General features: G+C 32.4%; 1 protein-coding gene across 1 annotated transcript in view; it reads left to right on the top strand.

Moving 5' to 3' along the window:
- LOC147079827 (uncharacterized) overlaps nt 1-18,637 on the top strand; it is a 119,095-nt gene that overhangs the window by 3,519 nt on the left and 96,939 nt on the right. Inside the window, exon 2 of the mRNA XM_085945668.1 lies at nt 11,264-11,452. Within this exon, the coding sequence (XP_085801794.1) occupies nt 11,264-11,452 (189 nt within the window). The remainder of the gene's footprint in view (nt 1-11,263; nt 11,453-18,637) is intronic.

Raw genomic sequence — 18,637 nt, 5'->3', positions numbered from 1 at the left:
TGAAAATTCAGAAGCTTCCGAACTTTTTGACTGATGCATGCAATTTTGCAACTTGCATGATATATGCTTACCGTACGTCCTGGCCGTTTTGGCATTTTGTCCCGGCTGTTGTTCCGCGTATGAATGAGTGATTGTCTCAATAATACATTGTCATGATTGGCCGTAGTAGCGTATATGTGATGAGACGGCGGGAAAAGCTGCGTAAAAAGTTCATTCCAACGAGAAGTACGACTGGTACAATAAATAAATAAAATAATTTAAATTTCTGCTGCGGCAGACCTGAATTCTTCTTTTGTACATACTTTTAAAAGGTAATAAAACAATTTTTGGTGATTAAATCTGTTTCTTTGCTTTATACCCCGTTCCTGTCCCGGTTTAGAGTTTCATAATTATTATGGTAAGCCTAATGATAATACATGCTTACACGTGCATTTGTTGTCATTGCCGCGATACTACGTACTGTCGGCAGTAAATCCATGCACGTGTATACGGGGTATTATTCCACATAATTTAATTTCGTCCGGTTGAGTTGAGAATTTCATACCTAAGTATTTCTCCTTCATGTCAGTCCTCTTCTGTTTCTATTATATACTGTCGCTCTACGTCTGGCCTCCCTGTAGGTCGCTTCCGTTAGGGTACCCACCTGGTCAGGATCTTTGCAGCTATAGCCATTAGCAATTCTCTCAATGTTTGGTGTTCCATTAGCGATAGTGCCCATAGAACGCGTCGAGCGGGCGAAGTCGGCGTATGAAGCGTTTATTCATAACCATAATCACACGTCTCTTGCCGCGCATTACCCTTCACCTATGTAATAAGCGGCCCAAGCAGCACAAAATAATTATTATTATAGCGTCTCTCATAACAAAGCAATAAAAATATTATATTATTTCGGGGCTTGTAATTAATATTTACGACGACATTATTCAACCAGCGAAATATAGGACACGGAATAAAATTAAACAATGACTTCTCTGTTATTAAATAATGACTTCTCGCCCGTCGAACGACGACGCTTCGAGCAGCGTGATTTTGGTAGCCGTGTTCAATGAATGGACTTCTTTGTATTTTCATTAAATCGTATCGCCGAGAAGCGAAGAACGGTGACTCATGCGGCAGGCGGGGCACAAGGCATCGTCAAGTCCAGTGTGCGCTGGCGTATTTGATTACGTTGTATTTTCGATGATTTACGCGCCACTTGTAGAAATTTTGCGCGAGCGCCGCACTCGCTGCGTCAATGGGCTTTATGCCTTAGGATGATCGGTTCAGGATTCATGTTTATCTGTACGTAGATAAAGAACGACCCGTCTTTTAGTTTAACAAAATTTATTATTTTAGATTTAGTATATAAAAGTAATCGCAAGATTTTGGAATTCAATAATTTTTAATTCTTAGATTTCTGAATCAATCGAGTGGGGTGGGGTTGCAATCTTAAACGTAATTTATCACGTAAGTAGTAACAATACTTAGGTATATTCTGAACACATTTTCATATACTTACTTATATTATCTCTCCCTAGGTTTTAACGTTACTTGTTAACATATGAGTGTGAAAATTATAATTGAAGATATATAAAACAATATTGTAAGGTCAGAATCGAACGACAACAGCATTACAGTTAGAGGTGTTGATACCTACTCTTCTTATAGTGGAGCATGCCATCAGATGCGGCTACTCTAACGGTTGTCCGCCAGGGATCAGTAAAATGTATTTGTGCGCCTAATAAATTAATCAAAATTTATATTATATTATGTAGACAGCACCATACAGACCACATTTTATATTCGGTATGGCCCACTATAACCAGTGTTGCAAACTACCGGTAATAAAATATGTTCAACAGGGAAGAAAATATCCAAATTTTTTTTTAATAAAGTCATATAAGTATGTATATATGTATGAACATTGTTTTTATGAGAACGAATATTACAGAATAGTATAGATTCGCCATTATAAACGATCACGAAATTGATCTCCAAAAAACTTCACGAAATACTAAACAACCTACCACCAAAATACCTACCTAATTCTGCTCATTAAAAAATTAAAGAAACCGAGGAAGTGGAATAGTTACTACAAAAAAAATGCGTTTTATTAAATCAAACAATGTAATAAAAATGTCACACAGGGCAAGAAAATATGTAAATTAAAATTTTATATATTTTTTAATAAAGTCATATATATGTATAAATATTGTTTTTATTACAGAAAAGTATAGATTCGCTACTATAAACGATCACGAAATCGATCTCTAAAACAACACCACACATAATACCTAACTACATAACTCTGCTCATTAAAAAAAATAAAGAAATTATCGAAGGTAGAAACTCTAAAATCTCAATGGAGAACGAAAAAGTAAAGGAAAATGGGTTCATAATGTATTTAAAAAATAAATAAAAAAAAGTCATAAGTCAGCTTAAAATTAAAAGGCCCGATCAAATTTGGTGTAGGTAATATTAAAGGTTTTTTAATAAGAACTTTTCAGTTTTGCGGTTTCGAAAAATGTTAGATTTTATGCCATGAGCCAAGTGTACTTTTTCAACTTAAACTATCTAATAAACTAAGAAACTAACTAATATAAGGACCGTAATCAATATTATCACATTAAAATTCTTGATGAAACCTCTTGATGCATTGACCATGATTGCAAATGCTATGACATCGATGACGGAATGATTTGTAAAATTGTGAACATTGGTGGTCTAAGAGCACGGATCAATTTTAATGCACCCTACGATAGAAATTTAACAAACCAAATGTTATTACATTCAATAAATTTGTGTAAAATGTTATATAATTTTGCAATTTCTGACAGGTTTATACTACAGCTAATAAGTTTCAGTGAAACGCAATCAGTGAGTATTAATTAATATACATTAATAGAGATAGATGTTTTGCAAAAAAAGCTAGTTATGTAAAATATGTATTTGTCGATTTTGGAACTTCCTGACGACTTCGGCGGTCCAAGGAAAACTGTCACAGAGTGATAATAATTTAAACAACCAATACTTTTTGGAAGATACTGGGGTGTGGAGCGAAAATAAAATCAAACAGGCCCCTCTTTATTACCTTATACTTTCTTTTGTACTTGTAATACGTATTTACATAGGTACCTCAATTTTCACGATAATTTATTTACTTTTAAATACTTCAATAAGAAAATGTGTGCATAATATGTTATTATTATATCGACCATATTTATTTTTTTGCGACTAGTAAAGAAACGTTATCTAATTTATGAATTTTCTTTGAATCGTTTTACCAATTTCATTTTTCAACAAGCAACTGTATTGCTAAGCTTTCTATATTGGTAACAATAATATTTTTAGCTCATGCTTTCGATTTCAATTCATAGAGTATACGTTTTATAACTTTGCAGTTTTTTGTACGTATTTTTTACTACACATTCGCTTCTTTGCCTGATTACCTCTCAATTAAAATTAGATCAAATGATATTCACTTATATTAATATATTATGTAGTAATAATTAAATAAATAGATTATATTTAGAATATATTATTACTTAAAGCATTTTCATCCCATAGCCGGAATACAAAGTTATGAAGCATAAACTATACATTTGTATTATTTCTATAATACTATCTTGCTTTAAAATTGCCTATTTATTAGAAAAGTCATAAAGTAAAAAAGGTAGTTTTAGTTTTGAATATATTACATAATCTTCACCATAGAGCCGGAGTGAAAAGATATGAAGCGTATTAATTATACTTTACCCATTTTTTTTTAAGTACTTGATCACATTTTTTTTTAAATAAGTATTATTGGTAAGTATATTAATGCAAAGAATAGCGCTCTCGTCTTACTGGTGAGCGACTTCTGACATACCTGCCGCAATAATTGAGTGAATATACAAACTTGTTTCTTTTTATTTAACTTTGTATACTGCCTAGCTATTTCTCATTACTCCTCAGCAGTTGTCAGTCTTGTAATCGGTGTTACCATATTGTGTACTTACCTATATATTTCTCACACACGATTTAATTGTATCCTTTTTGCAAACTCGATATTAACATAATATTATTTCATGAATCGAAACCGATACAAGATAACTTATGAATGCCAGAAATATTAAAAAAAACACTCTTACTTTTTTGTATTAACTTTACATTAGTATAACCTGATTTTGACTCTAGGTATTTATTATATTGTATGTGCATACAGTGAGTTTATTCATTCATTCGGATTTTTAAAAAAACCGGATACGGACACAATAAAGCTAGCATATTTTAAATATTTTTATATAGATGTTCATTTATTATATTCTCCGATTTCCAATTAAAAAGTTACCATTTTCGCTAGAAGATGAAGTCTATCATGTTCATTCTAAAAATAATTCCTAGCACTAGTCCTGCCATGCACTAATAATTTGGTTCCCAAACTTTTTTCTCCCGTGGACCCCTTAACGTTCTTATTAATTTCCCGTGGACGCCCCCAGCCGGCCGAGTATTGATTTTTTTCTAAACTTATTAACTTCAAATGTGGACACAATGATGCTCATTGTGATAGTTTGTAGTAGACTTTTGTAGAGATTCTAGGTCAATTCGAGACGGTTGGTAACCCTATATACACCAGTGACGAAGACTCCATACTAGGCGATTATTTAAAGCCTACCTTCTTAAGAAAAATATTTTTTAATTGCATATTGACATATTTATATACTTAATCACTTCATTATTTTATGTTATATAAAAATAATTTATTTAGCCAACGAGATCGCATATGTAGGAATGTATTACAGTATTACACAGTTTACAAAACAACTGCAAAGGTATTAAAAAAACCACAGCGCGCCGCGCCGTAAATTAAATAATAAATGCCGCGACTTCTCGACGTAAATAAATTTCCGATTATGTTTGGAATAATTCTGAATTTTTTTTGTATGGACTTTACGTCTCGTAACCTCAGCAAGTCTGCTGATTTGTACGAAATGAGGCAAGCTCCTTTCGCAGAGCCTAAAACATTCGCGCATAATATTGTTGTCACGACTGCGCATTTTGTCCAAAATCATTAATAATTAGATAATTAAAAAAATAATTTCAACGGCGAATATTAATAAATAAGTAAGTATAGATTGTTTTTAAAAATAAAAATAAATTTTATCTAATGATTTTTGATGGGTATACATGTTTTGAAAAATACGTAATTTAAACACATCGCTCATTTTTATGTCGTCAATGAGTTTTTGAAGTTTCATTGAATTAGTGTGTCGTTATCATTAATTAGTGTGTGCCTATTCATTAGTAGTAACTATCGTACTATTCTCGTAAGTATACCTGACAAGTGTGCTCTTTTTATCATATCTCCACAGCCTACCTCTTTCCAAAAGTCACCCTTCGCCACTGATATACACTAGGGATTGCAATACCGGTATTTCAAAACCGGTATTCTAGTATTTATCAATACCGAAATACCGGGTTTAAAAATCCAAAATACCGGAATTTTCGGTATTAAAACCCACACTCGTTTACGTTTTTGAAAATGAATTGAATATTATTTCTACATTACTTTGTACTGTATTGCCTATTAAATTTAGTGTATAAGTTATGTGCTGCTAAAATGCAAATATATTGACTGAACCCAACAAAGTTGAAATAGTAATAAAACAAAATTCATCAAATATACCTATTTATAAAATTGTCGCGATGAACATAACATTATTTCGAAATAGAAAACATCCGTGACAAATGTCCAATTTATTATTCTATAATAAAATTATTGATGATTATACAAGCGTTGAATTGAAGAAGCATTTCCTGCAAACGCACTTATTTGCACGTCTTACTGAACTAGTATTTTTGAGGGTATTAGTTAAAATTATCAATTTATTCTAAATTATTTATAAAAATCACCAATTCTACAATATTATCATCAATACATATTTTAAATGTCAACATAATAAAATAAAAATGTAGGTAGGTAGGTTTTTGCTATAAAATAATGTTTTAAAGAAATTTTCATAGCTACCTATATTTACTGATAGGTAATTTTTTATGTTTCAACGAAAACCGGTATTGATATTTTCATTCGGTATTGCAATCCCTACACTACACGTTATGTTACGATACCTATATTATCATGAGATCAATGAATATTGTAAAGTATTTAGGCCTTTTTCTACGAATACGTATAATATATTGTGGTGGCGGTATACTGTATATAATCAAAATATGACACGCTTTATCGCTTGTCTCTTGGATTGACTTTGCCAGGTACCTATTTGATAATAATTTATTATTGCAACCAGAATTTTCGAACATCTGGCAACATTAGCATCGCTGTCACGCCGAGCCGGAAACTAAGACTGAATGGAAATTAGGTTAAGGGGCAGATGAAAATTCAAAAAATGCAGTAGGTATCTTTTTAAAATTAATTATGCATTCAAAAATCTCTCGTTTCGTTTAAATTTAACATCAGTGTTTTTTCGCAGTGGTCCATCGCCACATGTTTTTAGATAACTACTCACTGAGATAATGAAGGTAATTCGTAATCATTGACAATATAAAAACAAATATTTGCCTACAAAGGTATTCTTGACATTTGCCATCGGCTCTACAATCCTATGTAAATCTTGGCCGCCTTCCGGAAGTCGTTTAATGCATACATTATATTCTTTTTAACACACATATTATTTTTAACATATATATTCTTTTTAAAATATATATTATTTTTAACATATAAATTCTTTTTAACATATATATTCTTTTTATCACTAAAACATGCCGACAGATATACAAGACTTGAGTATCTGTTCCTGAGACATAGAGGGATGAGGAAAACTGCTGATGCTTCACATCAAATGTTCTCGTGATATGCTCGATTGAGGCCGAGTGTAGTGCGAAGAGGGTTGGTTTGAAGGGGTATGAATTTGTGTTAGTTCAGACTGTTAACTTACTGTCACAATTAACCTACCCTCGATACCCTTGATAGCCGACGATAGCAACCTTCTGTATAGAATAGATGCGTAGAATCTGTTCTGTGTTTATCATACGAGTACTATAGAGCCTAAAAATGAAAATTTAACGTTATTATAACTCAATTTCACGACAATGCTAGTGGTATGCATGACGAGATTGCTCGCAGAACCAAACTGCCATTGAGTGGATTTCAGCGTCTGAATTGTATCTTCAAAAGTGACCTTCCATTGTGTCTCAAGCGTAAAGCGTTCAACCAATATTTGCTAACAAGGCTCACGCGTGTGTATGTGGAACATTACAAGTAGCGCAATGTGGCATGGAAAGGTGCAATTAGCCATGTTGGGAATAACACGGAAAGATCACAAAAAACAAATGGTCAGGGAAGCAGACAAGAGTACACATTATAATAAAGGTAGCTAAGCAGATGAAATGGGACAAGAAACTAGGGACCTAGAAGAGTGGAGGGAGCTTGGGGAGGCCATCATCTAGCAGTAAATCGTCCACCGCTGATGGTGATGATGATACAGAAATAAGCATTTAAAAACTACGCATTCATTAGTGTACTGCCTTGTACTTATAGAAGGAACGAACGATTCCAAAAAATCACTTAAGAATGTCACAGATTCGAGGAAGGTTGATGCCGAGAGCCTACGGCAGTCCATATGCTTTGCTATATAGATATCAGTAGCGAAGGGTGGAGGTAGGCTTAAGATCCGCTATAAATTGTGCACGTTAAACTTTGTTAGTCAAACGTATTTAACTAAGACTACAATTTACAGATGGTGTTGGTTAGTTTTAAAAATCAATTTAACCCTGCCCAAAGCAAACCATAATAGTTTTGGTATACTTGGCGATACGACAAATTTTTACACACTTTTTCATTCACACTTATTTGTTTTCGTTGGATTAAGAATGTATATTACCTACATAATGTGTAGGTAATATATATTCATATTATGTGTCATATTGTTGGTTTATTTTTTAGATTCATTAAGCAATGCCTAAACCAAACTGTAATAGATAAAAAATATTAATTATGAAAGTTATGTATGATTTAATTGCATAATTTTACATATTTTATAGATAGACGAGTATTGTTATTATGGCTTATGGTATTATGGCTTGGTTTTCGCAAGGGTTTAATTGAATTTTAAAAACTAACCAACACCATAATAATAATATGTATATTGTAGTCTTATTTCAAAGAAAACAAATACGTATGACTGACAAAGTTTAGTGCCTACTATTTATGGTGGATCTTACTAGCCTACCTCCACCCTTCGCCACTGTTAGATACCACACCACAATGATTTCTAGTTCTATCAATAGTTCTATCAATCAATCATAAACAGACGAATCTTCCCTTTGAAATAAATGTAGGTCATAAGATGTATTTATTACAAGGTTTATCTTAGCTCGTATTCTTATTTGTCCGGCGGTTCTTTGTCCGCTACAAATCTTGCAATCGCTTTTTAACTAACTTCCCGGCTAGCTAAACATTAATTGAAACTTTTAGAATATATCAGAACACGATGCCAATGCATTTTTTTAATACTTTTAGCCATCTTTAAGTAGAATTGAAGTCACTTTTAGTTAATTCTGTTTTGTATGAAAAGTTTTGTCGACACCATTATTGGTTGCTAGGGGTCTGGGGTCCTAGCAACTAAATTATTAATATATACGTGCGTTACTGTGGAAATCAATATGACATATCAAAATGACATTTCAGTACTATTTCTATCAAGTACAAATTTTTTTAAGCTAGTCAAGTCAAGTTTATATGATTCAACAGAAAATTTAAAAACGTTGTGTAAAAAAAGTTCTTTTTATCTTGTAATTATTATTTTGAATTTAAGGTCCAACCGCTCTCTATAAATAAACAGCTTTGTAGTTTGTTGATAGAAAGTAGGATACAATTCTGTTGAACTGTAGCTACGATTAGTTATTTCTTTTTTTTACGTAACGTATTCTACGATTTATCATCATATTGGTTTTTAATTCACTCAACCGAGAACACGCAATGAAATAAAATAAAAAGAAAACTTGGTCAGAGTTATGCGAGGAAAAAACACGAGGAAAATCAATGAGTCATAAATTTTAAAAGTCTCTATTTTGAATGTTCATTTTCCGTTGTTGCACATAAATTACATAACTGTTGATAAATAAAATCGTTCCCCGCTACTACATCGCTAAATACATAGGTTCGTAAGTAGTAGGTACTTACTATACAATTATGCATTTTGTGATGTTTACCGATTTTATATTTTTTTTTTTTTTTAGAATTATTAATAACCATATCCTTGCTTTTTCGTACAAGGTGGTTGTTAGTAATTTTGAACAATCACAAACACCCAGGCTTTGAGAAAAACACATAAATGTTTTTGTCATGACCGGGAATCGAACCCAGAACTCTCGGGTGGAAGGCCAGCGCCTTACCCACTGCACCACGAGAGCCGCCTACCGATTTTATATTACCGTAGAAACGTAATTAAGCATATTAGGAATTAAAAAGCTAATTTAATATTTATGATTCTATTTTGGTTTAAAAATATATACTATACTTTTATTATATATATTATACGAGTATATGTCCTTAATTTCAGAAAAAGTAGATAGTGGAAGATTTTTCTTCTACAAAGTAGATATTATGTAAAAATTGGTTGACACCCTTTGTATATAATATATATATATATATATATAACCACAAATATAATAATATACCTATAGTATTAAATTAGACAATCTCGCGCAGTCCGGCCATCTTAGTTTCTACCGTTCGGGTATTCTTTCATCCTCGAGTGGTGCTGTTGATGTAAAGTATCCTCATAAATATTCAACAAATCAATTATTATAATAATATGTACTTATTTATTGTGCAATTAATGGGAAAATTTTCATTCGCAATTCAGTGCCACGGCCTGTATATTATAGTTGGCTTTTGTTGAAACGCATAATTAGTATTGCTGCAAGAGCCCAAAAAATACTTAGCACAACTACACAGGGGGGTAATATATCGTGTGTTACCGTGCTTCGACTTTATAGAGCTTTAAATACTGCATTGTGAGTCCGATTATGTTCTGAGATTTGGTAATGTTTGCATAAGGATTGTGAACGCGTGCCGTGTGCAGAATAAATGTAGCAGAACGATAACAATTATTACACAACGCAAAGGCGATTTCAAACGGGTCACTTTTATTTCGTTGAACTGTATTTAATGTAACATCGGAATTGATAATTAATGTGTGATCAGTGACTGATCGCGTAAATGTGAACTCTGCCATTCTTGGTGGTGTTGGCTTGTGTGTCTCTGATAGTTACCTTAGGAATCGAGGGCATCCGTTGTTTGTTTTCCCAAGGTGCAGAACTAACCTGCAATTAGTGGTGCCAATTGGGAGGGTAATAACCATGTTTAATGAAATCGCTTCGGATATTGATATATTCCACTTACGTGAGGGTGAATTTAGGTGAACGTTGTTTTATAAGTTTTTAAGATAGGGTCTATCGATAGTTTACTCTGTGTGCTTCCATATACTTTTTTTTGTTGCTTTATTTTATTTATTATTTCAGGTGCCACTAATCTCCACATTTACCCAACCTAATACTTTTATAGCTTCTTGACGCTTCAACTGCGGACCCCTCCCCCACGAATTTTCTGGCTACATTCTTCATACTCAGACACTCCGCACTTTTAGTCTAACGATGCGCACATAGACTGCAGCTATAACTAATTCGATTTTTTTTACATATACTTGGTGAACATTACAAATTATGTTTTCAAGACGTACACAACATGACATTTAGAAACAAAGAATTATTATTTAAACAGTATTATATAAAGAATATTCAACGGTAGAAAAGTGTAAATACAACAAAATATATAAATTAGATACTAGGAAGTACACCGAATGAGTTAAGCAGACCATATTTTAAGAATTTATAAAACACTGCCCACCTATACTCATCCTCACACAGGTGGAATATGTCAATATCCGAAGTGATTTGGTTGAACAGAGTTATTGCCCTCCTAATCGGCATTACCATTACATTACATTATTTAATAGTGATCAGTGATCACCAACAGTTATTGCGAGCTGTAGCATCCACAAGTAGTTATCGATTTCGGATTGCGCATGGCCTAACGCCCAAGCCGTTGAGAAAGCTGTTTGACAGCTGGGTCACAACCCACAGACATGAGATCCTGACGAATAAGAAGTAATATTCCATGTACTTTATTAATTTTTATTTACCTTGGTGTTGTCCAGCACCGATACCTCAGCCCCTTTTTGTGCGCCTGGTGGTGTGTATCTAAATCTCCGATTATTTTCAGGTGCACCAGATATAAAATGCCGGTTTCCTGGTTCCCCGGCACATTCTTCGGTCGTCTTCTCTGATGAGTCACTATCAGCAGGCTCAGTGGCCACGTACGCCTGCGAGCGAGGCTTCGAGCTTCTTGGGCCGTCGCGAAGAGTCTGCGAGACTGATGGGCAGTGGGTGCCAGAAGGAATCCCATTCTGCGGTAAGTCGATCTTCAATCTTTATGAATTTTAGTTTTCCACGAGGTCAGTATGCCATATACATTATATAGTGCAAATTTAATGCAAATGCCTGATTAGTATTTGGATTCATCTATTGGCATGGTATTTTTTAAATAATCGGCCAGTGTTAAATCAAATCAAGTAAGTATGTGAGTGACAAAGTGACAATTTGCAATAATATTACAGGAAAGCATTTTTTTTTTATTATTATTATTATTATTTTATTAAGGAAACAAACAGTTACATATTGAGTACAAAAATTTAAAATATAATAATGAAAAGTTATTGCAACCAGCAAAGAAGTATCAGCTTATTAGTTTCATTAAAAGTTTTTCACTTCGTCAGAGTTTTAGTTCCGTTTGCCAGAATCAGAGAATTATTTTTTTAAAGATAAGTACGTATTTTTCACAATATGAATGTAAAGGATTGATATCAATGCACAATCAATCAAAGTATTAAAAACTCTTGTCAAAACTACTGCAGAGTTTTAACGCTCAACGACAGTTTATCGCATTGGCAAATGTTTCAAAAGGGGGCCTCCAAACCTGGCTCAGGTCTCCACGTATATAGTAGTACCGACACCTGTTGCAGAATTACTATCCCCGGTGTACTTTTGTAACTCTGCATATGACGTTATAATTTATTTGACCCAGTAAATAACTATTTTCGCCAAAATTTTTCTTACGACAATTTCATAAATCAAAACATTCAATAAAGAAATTATACAAATTTTTAATGTTGAATTATTCAGAACTAATATTAAAATACTATTCTTTAATACTATATCTGGTTTTATATAAATATGTTTATTAATTAATTAGCAATATCGACTGAAATTATAGATTTTAAACATGTACAAAATTTACGTAATATTACATAATGTCACATATTATATGGTTCAAATATGCCGTTATGCATTAGAATGTAAGTTTATACTGATTACAGTAATATATTATTCCAATCTGATAATAGGTTGCAATGAATCAAAAGTTATGTGGGTAGAATAAAATAAAAGAACATAAAGCTAATTTTCTTTAATATACTCAGACCAATTTATATCTAGAGGTACAATATAAACTAATTAAAAAAAAGAACGATATATTTTTAAAAAAATTGGTGTGTGTGTGTGTACTTATGTACGCGCGTTAGAAGTTACACTTCTTTGGCGTAACAAAATAAAATAATCGCATACCGCGTTAGTCAAAATTCACATCAACCAAAAATATTCAAACAGTTAGAAAATAGTTTTCACATAAACTAAATAAATATGTAATTCCAAACAAAAGTAACGTACCTATCACACTTAAAAATATTAAGCTTAGTTTTGACAGATAATTTTCCAAACGCGCCTAAAGAAGTATAACTTCAAAAGAAAGAAAAAAAATGTTTCTTTGGTAAAGCCTACGTGAAAATAATTTTCCGGAATTTCAAAATGAGTCGATGTTGACATACTGTCGTTAGAATTTCACAATGGTATAGAATTCAATGCCAAGTCCATGTAGAGGTTGACGATACGAATACTCTGCAGCAAATCTTTCCAAATTACACACACCAATGTCATCTCAAATTGGTTTTTCATTCATATCATTTTGAGAATTATTTGTTCGTTCTAGATTCTATTCTCTATCCAGATAGCATATCTAGCATATTGTTTATTGTTGCATTGTCTCTGAGGACAACAATAATTTTTTAATCATTTTTTACTAAATTATTTAATTATTAACCGTATGTTTACACAATATGGACAATGATAATAAATATCATTTTTTTTTAATATTCATACTAAATTAAGAAATCTTAATTTTAATGCATATCAAGACCAACTGAAAAACGTCTACCGATACTGTGCAGCTGCATGAGTTTTTCGATCCCAAATGGGATGTGTGTGATCAGTGTAGAATCAGCGTTGGGGTTATATTCTTTCATGGTTTCCTCATACTAGCCGCATTTTAGGTTTCGGGCTAAACATTACTGAGCTTCTGGAGGTAGAAAATATCAGTGGCGAGGGGTGGAGGTAGTCTGTTAAGATTCAACATACATAGTGCAACTTTGTCAGTCATAATTAATTGTTTTCATTGAACTGATAATACAATTTGCAGATGGTGCTGGTTAGTTTTCACGTTCAATTAAACTCTACCTAAACCAAGTATACTATGGGCGATCCCACAAAAATATTGAACACTTTTTCAGTCATACTTAGGTATTTGTTTTTGCTGAATTAAGAATACATAATTTTAGATATGGTGTTGGTTAGTTTTTTTTAAATTCATTAAGTCCTGCCTAAATCAAACCATAATTGATGAAAAAATATTCTTATATCTATAAAATATGTAAAATTATATATGGTTTAATGGCATAATTTTAGATATTTTATAGATAAACGAATATATGTATTACTATTATCCACAATGGCTTGGATTGGGCAGGGCTTAATTGAATTTTAAAAACTAACAAAATCAATTGACATATTGTAGTCGTAGTTCAATGAAAACAAATACGTTTGATTGTCAAAGTTTAGTATGCACTATTTATGTCGGATCTTAACAGCTTACCTCCACCCTTCGCTACTGGAAAATAAGAGAAAAATGAAATAATAAATATTTGAAATATTTCTGTCAGTTTTGTATAGTTGCAAGTATCGTGAATCAATAGCGAACCTAGGATCTTATGTCAGCAGGAATACATATATATATATATATATATGTGTGTGTTCACGGTACCTTCCACTGTGTCTAAAGCGTAAAGTGTTCAACCATTGTTTGCTTCCCGTGATCACATAAATGCGTGTGAGGATATATGAGGTGCATGCTGGGTATAACGCGAAAGGACAAAAAGAGGAATGAGTGGATAAGGAAGCAGACAGTGCCTCAAATGAAGATGGGCTGGCTACATTGTTAGAAGAAGAGACAATCGTTGGACGAATTTAGTCATCCAGTGGTATCTAAGAGGTACAAAACGTCCGCAAGGTAGACAGACCTAGAGGCCGCTGGATCGATGAAATGATAAATTTCTGCGGACGTACGTTGCAACGCAACGCACAGGACTGAGAGAAGTGGAAGCAGCTTTAAGAGGCCTTCATCCAGCAGTGGATAGATTCAGTCTGATGATGATGATGACGGTGCATTGCAATTATCGAATACTCGTAAAAACAAAGTGATCAAGTGCCTACTTATGTATTAAAATGGCTCTGAATATATCGGCCGATTTATATGACAGTTTGATTTAATTTTTTGGGCATTATATGGCAATACAAAGGTCAAAGCTTAAATATGAATATGTATAGCTTACTTTTAAAAATATATTTTACAATTAGAATGAATACAGCTGGTATCCATTTGTACTTACCTAATTGTTAAAAGATAATTCGAACGTCGTCATGCAGCAATGCTACTTAGTGGACATTCATCTTTCTAACTAATGATAATTTAAGTACTTAGGTATTTATCTATGTAACTAGAAAGGGGACTTAACAAATGGAGATATCGTAACGTAACATCCGTTGTCACCTGCCAAACAAGCAAGCGCACTGTAATTTCCTTGTTAATTACATGAACTTTTCCTTTCCAGCTTTCCCTCAATTACCAATATAATATATATTATTTGATTCCCAAATATTTAGCTAACATTAAGCACGCTATCGCATTAATGCGTATAATCTAATAGCACGTAAAATATTTATGACTATGTTCTTTTGAATAAATGAATAAATTAGTCACAGTAATCAAATCACATTCATCGATGACTATTTCGTTTAGTGTAATTTATATTAAAACTAGTCTTTATTCACATTTGTTTCGTGTGAACCGTTTTTCAAGTGAATTATTTAATAATTAGCTCATTCAATTAAATAACAAAGCCTATTGTTGATTATTAAATTTTCCGGTTAAATGTAGGGTACATATACATCCTCGTTTAATTTAATTTATTTTTGCCCAATGTCAATAAATTACAACATGTAAGTTATTAAGATAAGATTGTCAATTGACAACATAAGATTTTTTTAAATTTATGAAATTTAAAACGATATGGAATCGTCATTGCATGTAGCATACTAGTCCGATCTGTTTGATTAGAACATACCAGTGGCGAAGGATGGAGGTAGGCTGTTAAGATTAGAAATAGATAGTACACACTAAATTTGGTCAGTCATTTTTTTTATTACACTGAATGCAATTTACAGTTTGTGCTGGTTAGTTTTTAAAATTCAATTAAACCCTGCCTAAACCAAACCATAATAATTTAGGTATGCTATGGGCGATCCGACAAAAATAGTGCACAATTTTTCAGTCATACTTATTGGTTTTTGTTGAATTAAGATTAAATTTATTACAGGTGTTGTTGGTTAGTTTTTTAAAAATTCATTAATATTGTTCTATCTATAGGACATCTAAAATTATGTCATAGTTATATGTCATAATTTTAGATATTTTTTTTATATAATAAGGCGCTCGGCCATTGTGGGGCCGTATAACTTAGTATACCTACTCTATCAATATAATATATTCAAACTAATATAATACACCTCAAAACTCTTCGAAACCGTGTAATTGTCTGTATTCTGATATCTCAATGTGTAGGTGATGGATAGAAGCCCTGTAACTTTGAACTATTCAATTAAGAGACGTATACAAAATTAGTCGATATATTAATTAGTCTATATTGCTAATAAAGTATTTTTTATCTTCATTAATTTTTTATTTTGTCACATCGTAGGTTTTAAGAACTCAACGATGATAAACTATGATTTTACGATGAATAAATAAATAAAGATGCAATATTACATTCGTAAATTCATTTATAAACTAATTTTTGGAGGGATAGTAATTTTGTAGATTTGACTATAATTAGTGGAGTCGAACGGTCAGTCGCCTTGCCGATAGAAATAAATTATAGGTAGGTTGGTAGTAGGTAGACTTTACGCGCAAACGATTTTAAGCGCATGATTGAAAAGTAAAGAAAATGATATTACATAATAGTTTTTATAGTAACTGGCTGATTAGTGATCATACTATTTAGGTTGATTCATTAAAAAACATTTGTTACTTATGACTTTACGGTCGTACCGCAATAGAGGCGGAAAGCGACAATGTAAGATCCAGATAGGCTAGAACACCGCACACATTTTTTTTGTTTTGATAATCTCATAATACCTATATGTATAAATTCTAATTGATTCAAGCTCTGTACTATTCCATTTAAGTCGTTTTTTGCGACCGGGGTTCGTGTATACTCCCCAAAGGTAAACATTGTTATTAATAAGATAGGGTTTTTACTAATTAGGTTTTTTACTGATACTTGAAGTATTCATAACTTGTTTATTGTATTTTTTGTGACCTCTGACTAGATAGGTTGGTAATGGAGTTTTTTTATCTACTTTATTGTATTGATTTACTATATAAGGTAGAGTTAAGAGTGTTCGTTGTCAGTGTATGTTTACCTTTAGTGAATGTACACGACGCCTGAAGATGCCGAAAGGCGAAACCCAGGTCGCAAAAAAACGACTTAAATGGAATAGTACAGAGCTTGAATCCATTAGAATTTAAATTAAAATTCTATCAAGTACCTTCGGTCGATAGTATTAATAATCTATATGTATTTTTTTTCAATATCATAGCAGTCTACGAGGAAAAAATTTAGTATTGTAGTAGTAGTAGTAGTAGTAGTAACAGTGTGATATTTACAGAAACACTCAGGTTTTGAGAAAATCACATATTTACATGTAGGTATTATGACCTCACAGGGTATCAACCACAGAAAACATCTAAGACAGTGCGTTGTTGACTACAATACTCAAATTGTCACTTTAATTAATATTTGTATTAATAATTTGCTGGAAAGGTTTGGTTATATATATAAAAAAAGACAAATAAACGTAAGTATCATTTTTTAAATATTAATAGTTTTAATTACACTTTAATTATTAACATAATATACTAAGAGTCTCAACCACACCACACCACAACCACATCTCTGAAGTCATGGATTCTGGACTCGATCGCACGACTGCGAAAAAATGTGTATTGTGTATTTGATCTAGCGCAAGGGAACAATGGTCCGTGGAAAGATTTTTCTAATATAGATTCAATATTTGGGCCTAAAGGTTTGGCCCTGTTATGTGACGTGCAGAATAGTTTATCGAAATTAGATATTACTACAAAAGGTATATAATTTAGCATTGTTACATTATTAAAATGTTTTTTTTTTTGATCCAGAGAAAAGACTATCATATTCAGCGAAGGCTTGGACGAATGACTAACATAATAAATAACAACCATTCTCAAGTCATCGTTAAAAGATATTTTAATATAATCTCCACTTTATGGAATGCCATATTATCTCCGCTTCCGAGCGAAATAAGTAATTTACCTTTTTATTAAATTCATTTTACATTCTACAAGAAAGAAATAAATATGAAATAGGTACCATATTAGTTACATTAATTCCTCAATAATAATAATACAGTTTGCTTTTTTTGTTGCTCTTAATGTAAAAGCAGGAAAGAGCTACCTATTAAATTTGGATACACGACAAAATATTTTAATTTTCTTCGCTTACTTGTACGAATTGAAAAGGAATATTATACCTGTAACAAATTTTAATTCGCTGCCATTGTGGAATAAATACAGGTAATAAGTGAATTAGCAATATCGATAATTGGCGAAAGTCGCTAGGTGTGTTAATTTGTTAAATACTGACAGGCAGATAGTAATAGTAGGTAGTCCCAAATTTATGGTAAAATTTTTAAATGATATTCGAAATGCACTGTTTGATATTGATCTATGAAAATGAACAAAACTCTCTCTTCTATTTCCGAAGAAGCGGATAATTCACCTCGTTCCGGAAGTAGCTACTACATCGGAAGCGATGGAAACTATTTTTTTTGTTCAACACCGTGCATTTACCTTGAGTCCGCGATCATTTGAAGAGACATTTCCCACGGTGGGTTTTATTGAATGAAACTAATTCATGTTTTTAGCTTATTATTGTGTGTTCAGTTTCTCTCACTTCTCACAGCCGGTGAGTACTTAGTTACTCTACTAGCTACTACGTAGATCTCATCAAGAAATTTCGAATGACAAAGACACAGTTCGCCATTTTCTCTTTTCCCAGGCTTTCCACATTAACATGGTTGGGCGTTTATCGAAACCACTACTGTTCATGCTAGA

Source organism: Rhyacophila brunnea, unplaced genomic scaffold (assembly GCF_057557595.1).
Source record: "Rhyacophila brunnea isolate RB1 unplaced genomic scaffold, BYU_Rbru_1.0 scaffold_1, whole genome shotgun sequence".
Lineage (NCBI taxonomy): Eukaryota > Metazoa > Arthropoda > Insecta > Trichoptera > Rhyacophilidae > Rhyacophila > Rhyacophila brunnea.
Note: the sequence above shows the minus strand (reverse complement) of the source record. Positions and strands in the feature narration are given on the sequence as shown.